Below are 12164 nucleotides of genomic sequence, written 5' to 3'. Positions count from 1 at the left end.
ATGCAGGACAGAACAGAGAGGCAGACAGTAGACTTGTGGACACAGCAGAAGAAAAGGGTGTGATGAATTGAGAGTAGCACTGAAACATATACATTACCATGTGTGAAACAGATAGCTAGTGGGAGGCTGCTATGTAACTCAGGGAGCTCAACCCAGTGCTATATGACAACCCAGAGATGGGGGATGGGGGTGTGGAAGTGGGAGGGAGTTTCAAGAGGGAGGGGATATAGGTATCCTTATGGTTGATTCACTCTGCTGTATAGCAAAAACCAACACAACATTGTAAAGCAGTTCTCCTCCAGTTAAAAATAAGTTTTAAAAGAACAAAATTTAAAAAATAAAAAGAAATGCAACCAATACCCTTCCACAGCAACTATGAATTGCCCTGAATCCTTTTTCCTAAAGCAATTTTCATTTCTTAGACCCAATTACCTATTATCCAACAGCTATGAAATCACAATCCCCCACAAGAACTCCATTACTCCCTCTCACTAGGCATTTTCTTCAATGAAAAGCCATCAACTTCTCATTGGGGAGGAAGTTAGGGGGTCTGCCAATTCAATTTTAGCCACAGCAGCCTCAAACCCAAAGACTTGGCATAAGGAAAAATAAAATTCTTCTGATTGTATCACACCAATAATAGAATTATAAGAATGAAAGCTGAGTTCAAGACAGTAAAATAACAGCTTCAGAGTTGGGTTTTCCGTTTTAAAAGTTTACCAACTTCAAAGCTGTGTTAAACTTAAGTTAAAGATGAAATGCAGTTTTCCCTGGACCAATATGAAGTGAAGTGGATCACCAGGTTGAGGAGCAGAATGAAGGTGTTTCTAGATTTAAGTCCAGTTCTTCGGCGGCTTTTTGGCGTTAGGTACGACAACCTGAATGAGCCTCAATTTCCCCACTCACAAAAACACAGCAATGCAGATTACCCTCACAACTTCAGAAGGCGGTGGTCTGATACAGAACCGAGTACTGTGGAAATAGAAGTGAAATCGCTCAGCCGTGTCCGACTCTTTGCGACCCTGTGGACGGTAGCCTAACAAGCTCCTCCGTCCATAGGATTTTCCAGGCAAGAGTACTGGAGTGGGTTGCCATTTCCTTCTCCAGGAGATCTTCCCAACCCAGGGATCGAACCGGGGTCTCCCACATTGTAGGCAGACGCTTTACCGTCTGAGCCACCAGGGAACTGTGTGGAAATAGAAGTACGCACCAAAGCAACACATTATTATTGAGATCACTTATAGAATCATTACCCGCTAGGATGAAGCTCCCCACACAAGAGATGAAGCCCGAGAGGAAGGAGTTGAAGGGGAAGGTCCCCACGAGGAGACAATAACCGAATTGCAGCGCTCCAGTCAGCAGTATATACAGGAGGTACGCGTCCAACAACTTCAAACGCTGAGGTGTGGCGCTCAAGTACTCTTCTAAAAACCGCGAGATGACCGACAACACAGACGCCGACATGGCTACAGTCAGCTACAAGCTGAATATTCCCGCCGGCCTACCCTCAGACTCCTAACTAAACAGACCACCACACCGGATATAGGCTCGGCGCATGCGTACAGCTAATATGCAAGCTCCGCCCTCCTCGAGTTGCCACTTTGCGCAGGCGTATAGGCCGGCCATGGCGCGAAATAAGTAATGCGCAGACGCAGAATACGTCTACTGCAGGAGAACTATAGCCAGAGAAAGCTAGTGCGCCTGCGCAACGGATCTGTCCTGGAGCTGGAGACGTGTACTCTTTTTGTCCTGTTTCCGCCGTCAGGTTAGTGACGCCCACAGTTGCTCTAGCAACAGGGTAGCGTGGGAGGAAGAGGAGGATAGGTTTTTCAGAGGACAGCGTGGCTACCCGAGGGTTCCGGCTTTCTTTGGTTCTTGGGCGTCCTAATTGGATCTGCTTTAAGTCAATGTCTGGCGCTTCCTGGGTTTCGGTACCCGCTCGGCCCTAAATCTGTTAAGGGCACTGACTGCAGATGCCTGCCCCAGATCATTAGAGGAACTCAAGTTGTCCCGCAGTGAGAACCACCGGAGCCGGTCACTGCGAAGGCATCGGTTTAGACTTGGTTATTGCAGAAGGCAAGTGCGGTGCGAAGGTGCGGGAACCTCCGCCAGACCCTGAACTCGATTTGGGAGCTGACCTCTTGAGGACGCTTAGAAATAAGTGCGGTAAAACCTAGTCCCGCAAGTGTTCATTCAATCAGCAGACATTTATTGGACGCCTCCTCCAGCCCCCATTTTGCTAAATTGTAGGTCGTTACGCTAAGAGTTGGACACGACTGAGCGACTTCACTTTCACTTTTCACTTTCATGCATTGAAGAAGGAAATAGCAACCCACTCCAGTGTTCTTGCCTGGAGAATCCCAGGGACGGGGGAGCCTGTTGGGCTGCCGTCTATGGGGTCGCACAGAGTCGGACACGACTGAAGTGACTTAGCAGCAGCAGCAGGTCGTTATGCTAGATTGTAGGTATCCTCAGGGAAATATGATATAGTCTTAAAAGAGCTGGTGATGGGCAGGGGCGGGGAGAAAGTCCATTAAATTGCATAAGGGTATATGATCAAGTATGCTGCTGCTGCTGCTAAGTCTCTTCAGTCGTGTCCGACTCTGTGCGACCCCATAGATGGCAGCCCACCAGGCTCCCCTGTCCCTGGGATTCTCCAGGCAAGAACACTGGAGTGGGTTGCCATTTCCTTCTCTAAGTTTAGCAGCCTTCTATTCCCAAGCTATCATCTTGAACCTGTCGTACTATCCCAGAATGACAGCTCTGAAAGGTCTGTAAGAGCATTGCCTGGTGCCTTGTTCAAACCCTACCAGCTCCAACTTATTTTGCAGAGGAAACTATGAAGGTTTGAGGGTTTGTATTTTAACAAGTGAGATCAACTATTCATATCTAACATTTTAACTTTTTGAAAAATAAGATATACCTTAATTTCTGGCATTTTCTGCATTTTAATTTCATATGAATCTGACCTTCCAGACCTAGTCTTTCTCCCTCTGAGCTACAAGTGGTACATGAACCAGGTATTTTTACAGCTTACATTTAATAACTTTGAACTATTCTAGGCATTCAAGCAAAATTCCTAAAACAGCAAGTTTCCTTCATTCATTTTCACTTTTTATTTGTGTTTAAACTGGAACCAAATGAGCATCACAAATGTACTGATTAATAGTCATGAGCAAAACCTTGCTTAGTTCTAGAAAGAAGAGATGTAATCCATGTCCTCAAAAAACTTTATAATCTATTTGAAGATATATTCATATTCACACTCATGGAGATTTACACTGTTATCAGAACTTCAATCTAAACTCTCTTATATTGCTGAGAAAAAAGTGCATAACCATGCCAGTTCTGAATTTCAATATAATAAGGCAAGAAGCCTCAGTTTCTCTGACAAGTTGAAACTTTCTCCCTGCCTCATCAGTAAGTAGGACGATAGCTTCCTCACCAGTATTCAACTTCAAACTTTAAAGACTAGGCGGATGCTGTTTAATCATTTAGGAGTGGATTCCTGAGGGGAATCATCCGGGCTCCTTCCAGTAGTCTCTCCCTTATGTTTTGTCTACCTTTGATCCTTATCTACTATCATCATTAGCATCTCCACAGGAACTCCCAAAGGGGGAAAGCGGAAGAGATGAAAAACATCAAATTCACTTACTGAATACATCCTTTTCTGAGATCTGCAAAGTCAAACACTGATATAATGAACTAAAGCTTTCTTGACTACTTAAAACAGCAAGTAGTCCTCTGTGTTCAGTTTATTATTCTGTTAGGGGAAGCACACTGATTGAAAACCGCCCACCCTGGCCAGGCACCATAGTAACTATTTGCATGAGTTGTTTTATGACAGGAGATCCTGGTAAGGAATATGGAACTAGTAAGCCACCACCAACTGGAAGAGTTCCGGAAAGGTCAAAAGGAGACACCGCGGACACCGCAAGTCCGTACACTTCCCAGAATCCCTCTCGCTAGCATCCATCTTGGCTGAGCGATACGTGTGCCACCAGGAAAGACTCTGAATTAGAATGATTGGCCAAAGACCACCTGGAAACTAATCCCATCACCATAAAACCCGAGACTGCGAACCACGCGACAGAGCGGTTCTCCTGGGTTCCCTTACCCTACTGCTGTCCACCCCGGTGCCCTTTCCAAATAAAATCTCTTGCTTTGTCAGCACATGTGTCTCCTCGGACAATTCATTTCCGAGTGTTAGAAAAGAGCCCAGTTTTGGGCCCTGGAAGGGGTCCCCCTTCCAGCAACAATTCTATAATCATTGAAACATTTTTTTGACTGATCTCTCAGTGGGAAATTGCTAATACTGGTGTTAGTTTCAATATTTTAAATCAGAATCTCTATGTAAAAAGTCACATCCTAAGTAGTGGACATACTCAAGACTCAGACAATCCTGGATTTGAGCCTTGATTCTGCTGTTTTGTTGTTGTTTAGTCGCTAAGTCATGTCCGACTCTTTGTGACCCCGTGGACTGTAGCCTGCCAGGCTCCTCTGTCTTTGGGATTTCCCAGACAGGAATACTGGAGTGGGTTGCCATTTCCTTCTCCAGAAAATCTTCCAGACCAAACCCATGTGTCCTGCATTGGCAGGCAGATTCTTTACCACCGAGCCACCAGGGAAGCCCTGCTGTTGACTGGTTCTCTAATCCAGAACAAGTTAGTTAGTCTGACAGCTTCATTTTCCTCTTGTTCAAGATGTAAAGAACAATACCTGGCTTATTGGATTGTTGACTGAAGTAAAAATGCACAATGTGAGAGCTGTGAGTTTCAGTTTTACTTGGGGATTTACTGAGGACTATAGCCCAAGAGCGGAGAAGGCAATGGCACCCCACTCCAGTACTCTTGCCTGGAAAATCCATGGACAGAGGAGCCTGGTAGGCTGCAGTCCATGGAGTCGCTAAGAGTCGGGAACGACTAAGCGACTTCACTTTCACTTTTCACTTTCATGCCCTGGAGAAGGAAATGGCAACCCACTCCAGTGTTCTTGCCTGGAGAATCCCAGGGACGGGGAAGCCTGGTGGGCTGCTGTCTCTGGGGTCGCACAGACTTGGACACGACTGAAGCGACTTAGCAGCAGCAGCAGCATAGCCCAAGAGACTGTCTCAGGTAGCTCTGAGGAACTGCTCTGAAGAGGTAGGGGAGAGGTGATCATGTCTTTGATTGTGGAGAAGAGAGTGGGTAAGTGCCGTCAAGCACATCTTGGTAGAGGGCTACTGCTAGTCACAAGGCACAGATGTCTTAGTTAATGATTTTAGTGCTTTTCTAAGCATGGGGAAATGCAAGAAGTTGTGTTGCAGGAAAATGGGGCATGAGAGGATGGTCACTTCCCAAGTCTTCGGCAAGACCCTGGGATAAGCCACAAAGTGAGGGTCCTTGGCTTCCTAAAGGAAATAATTCAAGAACTAGATGAAGTAGAGTGAAAGCAGATTTATTGAGGGAGTTACATACTCCATAGACAGAGTGTGGGCCATCTCGGAGAGAAGCCCCATGGTTGATAGTTTTTATAGGTTGGGTAATTTCATAAGCTAACAAGTAGGAAGATCATTCCAACTATTTGGGAAAAGGAGTGGGGGTTTCTAGAAATTGGTTTACCTCTCACTTTTTGGGCTTTTATGGCCAATCTCAGAACTGTTATGGTGCCTGCGGGTATGTCATTGAGCATGCACATGTATTACAGTGAGCTTATAATGAGGCTCAAGGTCTATTGGAATTTGAATCTCCCACCATCTTGGGCCTACTTGGTTCTAAATGGTATTTTTCTTATCCTCTATTTTTTTGTGTGGGGGGAGGGGGAAGGGAGGGGGATGGAGGGCAGGCCACATGGCTTGTGGGATCTTAGTTCCTCCATCAGGGGTTGAACCTGGGCCCCTGCAGTGAAAGCACCAAGTTCTAACCACTGGACCACCAGGAAATTCCCCTGTGTATCATTCTTTTAATGGTTGTGCCCTGCCTCCTTCCCTCCTGTCTCAATTGGATTCAAATTTTCTCCTGAAAATATCCATCTGAAGGCCTGTTCTGCCAGTTTTCCCAAAGCACAGAGTGCCTCATTCCTGATCTCTGCCCTCAACTCCTTTCAGAGTGTGTTGAAGGTCAGCCACCACAGTGACTAATGACTCAATCCTTTTAGAGATACATGACAAGCGTGACATTCTTTAGTTCAAAGGTTGTGGGGATTAAATGAGATAATGTTAACAGTAACTAACACAGCACTTGACATAAAGTAAATATTAAGGAAATATTTGTTCTTATTAACTATCGTTAACCCAGGTAATTAACTATGTCTGCTTTGTTATTTCTCTGAATAATTAGAAGTTGGGCAAAGCACAGAGCCCCAGTAATTGGGCATGCAAAATAATGGGTACTGGAGGGACTGCAACTCTTATGGCTTTCAGAGGACAAATCAAATTAGGTTGAAGCTGAAATCAGTGTAGAACTTAGACCTTTTGTTACTAAAACACTGTTAGAGAAGAAAAACTATTTCCCTCTACTCAGGTTCATTGGGCCTATAATTAGACTGACGAAAGACAGATTAACAAGAGGAAAACCAACATGTTTCTTAACATGTGCATTGCACATGCATGGGGAATAGTCAGTAGTGACTCAAAAGGGTGGTCAGAACTTGGGCTTATATAATGTTAAAAGGCAAAATCCAACTCAGCAAATGTAAAGATTTTATTGGCTTTATTCAATAATTTATGAGGCAGCATCCAACCAACAGATATAAAGGTGCTCTGAGGAGTTATCTAAAATAAGAGACTTTTATAGGCAGAAAGGAGACAGAACAATTAATTATACTAGACAAAAATCAGCAAGGTCATTTTCCTTTAGGGGATGAAATAAAGTGAAGTGAAGTTGCTCAGTCATGTCCAACTCTTTGCAACACCATGGACTATAGCCTACCAGGCTCCTCCATCCATGGGATTTTCCAGGCAAGAGTACTGGAGTGGGTTGCCATTGCCTTCTCCAGAGGATCTTCCTGACCCAGGAATCAAACTCAGGTCTCCTGCATTGTAGGCAGATGCTTTACCATCTGAACCACCAGGGAAATCCTTTTAGGGGATGGCAGGGATCTATCAGGCAGATTACCTAATAGTACAGCAAACTACTCCAGTATTCTTGCCTGGAGAATCCCATGGACAGAGGAGCCTAGCAGGCTACAGTCCACAGGGTTGCAAAGAGTCAGATATAACTGAAGCGACTGAGCATGCACACAGTATTGATCAGGCAATCCCTGATTGTCTGGTTTAAGATTTCATCTCTGGGAGCACTGAAATTGTAATTAAGTTAGCATAAGTGACTCCATTTTGAGCCTGTTGTCTTGTTTTTAACAGTAGTATCTTAACCCAAGAAAGCAATAAACTTTTAGAGAAATAACAGAGGAAAGCAAGTTGTGAGGAAATATATGAAGTTGAGCAAGTAAATATATTAAGCATTAATGAAAAATAAGGGCTAGTTAGTAAAGTTTGTTATGTAGATTCCTCTGGTGCCCTCTCTGGGCTGCTAAGGTCAAGAGTTTTCTGTCCTTCCTAGGAGAAGGCAATGGCACCCCCACTCCAGTACTCCTGCCTGGAAAATCCCATGGACAGAGGAGCGTGGTAGGCCGCAGTCCATAGGGTCGCTGAGGGTTGGACACAACTGAACGACTTGACATTCACTTTTCACTTTCATGCATTGGAGAAGGAAATGGCAACCCACTCCAGTGTTCTTGCCTGGAGAATCCCAGGGACCGGGGAGCCTGGTGGGCTGCCGTCTATGGGGTCACACAGAGTCGGACACGACTGAAGTGACTTAGCAGCAGCAGCAGCAGCAGTAGAGAGAGGAGCAGGAACACCTTTCTGTCCTGCTTTTAGGCAAATAAGAGGAGGGCAGAGAACCTTTATTTTTAATTATTTATTTTTGGTTTTGGCTGTGCTAGGTCTTCTTTGCTGCTCGCAGGCTTTCTCTAGTTGTGGTGAACGGGGCTCCTCTCTAGTTGTGGTGCATGAACTTCTTATTAAGGTGGCTTCTCTTGTTGTGGAGCAGAGGCTTTAGGCATTCAGACTTCAGTGGTTACGGCGCGTGGGCTCAGTAGCTGTGGAGCACGGGCTTAGTTGCCCAGCAGCCTGCAGAATCTTCCTGGATCAGGGATCGAACCCGTGTCCCCTCCATTGGCAGGCAATTCTTAACACTGGACCACCAGGAAAGTCCAGAACTTTTCTTGTATCTGTGTCTTCTCAGTTGCCTTCAGCTCAAAATAATGCTATACTAAAGTGGCATAGTTTGGGGTGGCATATTCTGCTACCCTTGAACACTTAACATTATAAAACAATGGGAAAGTGGAAGGTCAAGAAGTTCCCCTGATAAACAAAAGCCATGAATGTACAGTGTATCTCACTATGGTAAGAAATGACATTCTTTATCAAAAGAAACATATATCTTCCTAAAAAGAGGACTCTTCTAAAGATAATCTTTGTGTGAAAAAGTCTGTTTTCCAGTTCTTTTCCCTTTTATTTTCACTTTCTCCTTCAAATCCTTTTTTTTCTTCTCTCTGCTATTGCATGTAACAGCTCCACCCTTTAAACTTTGGCCTAGTGTGGCCAAAACCCCCTTTCTTTGTATGACAGTATGATACAATAAGAAATACATATTTGTTCTTTATCTCCAGGTCTCATTATTTCCTAAGTGGTAAAAGCAATAGGAGCATCTTTTGTTATATTTGTTTTTGTCCCGTTTCTGAAATAGCTCCGGAGCAATAAAGGTGGAAGGAATGTCTTTTGCTTTTCATAACAAGGCCCTTTCACCACACTGGAGTTTATATTAATGAAGTGACTTTTGGAAAGCCCCTAAGGATGGAGGCTGGATGCCAGGGGAGCCAACCACATGATTCCCAGGTTGGAACTTTCATTTCTTTCTCAAGGTCCAGTGAGGGGAGAAGGGCTGGAGATTGAATTCAATCACCAGTAGACAATTATATAATCAATCATGCCTATGTAATGAAGCTTCCATAAAAAACTCTAACCAAAGGGGTTCTGAGAACTTGTGAGTTGCTGATCACAGTTAGATGCTGGGAGGGTGACACAATCTAAAAGATAAAGGAAGTTATGTGCCTTTTCCCCTGTATCTCACCCTGTGCATCTGTTCCTTATGGCTGTTTCTAAATTGTATCTTTTTATAATAAACCAGTAATCTAGTGTTAGCAAGAATTCAACAAAGTAAATTTTAAAGATCTAACTGCCTTTACTGAACAACTCATGAATCAGGCAGCATCCCAACTTACCAGTAGAGAAGAGCTCCAGAGTTACAGAAAGGGAGAGGTTTTCAGGAGCAAGACAAAAAAAATCATAAACAAAAAAGATTATTTCAGGACTTCCCTGGTAGTCCAGTGCTTAAGTCTCCATGTTTCCTCTGCAGCAGGGGGCAGAGGTTTGATCCCTGGTCAGGGAACTAAGATCCTGCTTGCCTTTCAGCACAGTCAAAAAAGCAATAAATAAATAAAAAGATTATTTCAGGTTTAGATAACCTACCTATGGGAGACAGAATGGGTCCTTTTGACAAATTACCTAATCTTTCTTTGGAGGATGGAAAGCATCTCATTGGTCCTGACTAGAAAATTCTGCACTGTCTAATTAGAAATTGGTTTTAGCACAAGTGACTCCATTTTGGACCTGTTGTGTTTTTTCGCTTGGTTGGTTTTTGTTTGTTTTGTTTTTGTTTTTTAGTTCCCTAACCCGGGACTGAACCCACATCCTTGGCAGTGAAAGCACGAAGTCCTAACCACTGGACTACCAGGGAATTCCCTGTTGTTTCTTCTTTAACATTAGTAAGTAAATTGTTTTCCTGGGGCCTGTGAACCATTGCAGTAAGTTATCAAACCTTAGGAGGGGGTCTTGGGAACCTCCAAGTTATAGCCGGTGATAAGAGGCACAGGTGAAACCTGAACTTGAGATTGGCATCTAAAGTAGAAGGAGGGGAGAGTCTTGTGGGACTGAGTCCTTAACCTGTGGCATCTGCACTAAGTCAGGGCAGTCAATGCCAGAACCGAGTAATATTAGGAACACCGAGTTGGTGTTGACTGAGAACTGGGAAAATGCCTCGTATGGGAAAATCCACACATTTGGTGTCAGAAGTGTTGTTGTTTGAGTACAGAAAAAGGAATCTTCTTTTCTTTTACTTTGTTTTCTAATATAATAAATAGGTTATTATTTTCTTTTAAAAAAAAATGTTGAGGAATCTAATTGCAAACAGCACAAAGTCAAATTTCTCAAGTATCAAGTTTCTGATCTAAGACCTAGTACAGCAGCAAATAGCTTCAGTAAGCCCATATCACTTCATCCTAACATAACTGTCCTTGTAGTCCCTGATAGAACAGAATAACTTTACAGGCTCCTTTCATTTTCTTCCCTTCTAGTCTTAGGGAGTCCCATAAAGAGAACCCCCCAATCTTGCTTCCTCCCTGACATCCATAAGAGAGTTTACCATATTGTCCTTTCCAAGGGCCAAACACTGTCCATAACATGGGACTGAAATCTTCACTGCTTGAGCAACACTGTCCAAAAGAATTTTCTGTGATGATAAAAAAGCCTCTGTGCCATGCAATATACGGTAGCCACTAGACACGTGGGTGGCTGTTGGGTGCTTGAAATGTAGCTAATGTGACTAAGGAACTTTGATTTTTTTAATTAATTCAAATCTAAGTAGCCACATGCGGAGAAGGCAATGGCAACCCACTCCAGTATTCTTGCCTGGAAAATCCCAGGGACGGCGGAGCCTGGTGGGCTGCCATCTCTGGGGTCGCACAGAGTCGAACATGACTGACATGACTTAGCAGCAGCAGCAGCAAGTAGCCACGTGTGGCTAACAGCTATCATATTGGAGAGAGCGACTTTAGAGCTATTTTACTCACTTTCTTTGTTTAATCTGAGGATCAGACCTTATTCATAGTTCATTCAAAAGGCAATGACACCCGTTTGAAACCAAAGCACAATCTATCCCTGGCAGACATAAGTTATCAGGTCATCAATTCCACCTATTTCCGAAAAATTTAATGTGATTTACAGGCACAGGAAAGAGGGTTTGTTAAAAATTAGTTTCCATTCATAAAGACCATATTCATACTTTAATCATACATTAAATCATACATAATATCACATATGTTAGAGGTAAAAGATACACTTGTACACAGTGTATTTTGTCTTGAAGCTGGGGAGAAACAAGTACCTTGTGTTTCTCCCCAGAGGCCTGCCTAGAGCAGGCCCTGAAAGTCTTCTCCATTCTATAATTCTAACAGATCCAGCCTAACCCTGAGATATCTCAGCTCTGGGGATGAAACCAAGCAGAGCCCTATAGGACCCTCCCTGGTACAAAAGCTCCTCTGTGTCCCCGTTTCTTGTTTGAAGAAAAAGGCTTTGTGGCTTCCCTGGTGGCTCAGTGGTAAAGAATCCGCCGGCCAAGCCAGGAGACATGGGTTTGATCCCTGATCTGGGGAAAGCCCACATGCCCTTGTACCACAGCTCTTGAGCCTGTGCTCTAGGGCCCTGGAACTGCAACTACTGAGCCCATGAGCCACAGCTACTGGAGCCCACAAGCCCAGAGCTTATGCTGCACAAGAGAAGCCATGGCAATGAGAAGTCTGTTTACTGCAACGAAGAGTAGCCCCAACTGGAGAAAAGTCCGAGCAGCAAGGAAGACCCAACACAGCCAAAAATAAATAAATAAATAAAATCATTTTTTAGAAAAAGTCTTTGGTCTCCTAGGCCTTCCCTGAGTGCCAAAGAGCAGACCCAAGCGGTTACTCATTAGGGAGATGAGGGAATACAGAAACAAAAGACCGGCAGTTAAGAAACAATTTAAAGCAGCCCTGGTTCCTCCCCAAAGGACACACATAATGATCTGAAATTTATGTTTGAGGTGTTCTCCAGGAACTAATGCCCCCAATCCAGGTGGAGGATTGTGACTACATGCTGAACACAAGCTCACAGACCTCAGACTGCTTGGAACCAGAAGGCTGATGATTAAAATTCCTGAAACCTCACCCTGTTAGCTCACCACCAACCAATCAGAGGAAAGTCATGCACCTTGGAACCCTCACCTCAAATGTTGCCTTTAAGAATGTATGTATGTGTATAACTGAATCACTCTGCTGTACAGAAGAAACCAATGCAACATTGTAAGTCAATT

The 12164-nt window shown here is 44.0% G+C and overlaps 1 protein-coding gene and 1 long non-coding RNA gene across 3 annotated transcripts in view; one reads left to right on the top strand and one right to left on the bottom strand.

Moving 5' to 3' along the window:
* Positions 1-1714, bottom strand: part of DAD1 (defender against cell death 1) — a 21945-nt gene extending 20231 nt beyond the window's left edge. For both annotated transcript variants that reach the window (XM_027553341.1, XM_027553342.1), the window contains exon 1: positions 1254-1714. In XM_027553341.1, coding sequence (XP_027409142.1) covers positions 1254-1464 — 211 coding nt within the window. In that variant the 5' untranslated portion in view covers positions 1465-1714. The remainder of the gene's footprint in view (positions 1-1253) is intronic.
* On the top strand, positions 1676-12164 carry LOC113899944. Its single transcript, XR_003513036.1, has 3 exons — positions 1676-1765; positions 9707-9807; positions 11895-12164. It is a non-coding gene; the product is annotated as an uncharacterized LOC113899944 (long non-coding RNA).

Source organism: Bos indicus x Bos taurus, chromosome 10 (assembly GCF_003369695.1).
Source record: "Bos indicus x Bos taurus breed Angus x Brahman F1 hybrid chromosome 10, Bos_hybrid_MaternalHap_v2.0, whole genome shotgun sequence".
NCBI lineage: Eukaryota > Metazoa > Chordata > Mammalia > Artiodactyla > Bovidae > Bos > Bos indicus x Bos taurus.
The sequence above is the reverse complement of the archived record's forward strand: the minus strand, read 5'-3'. Positions and strand labels throughout refer to the sequence as shown.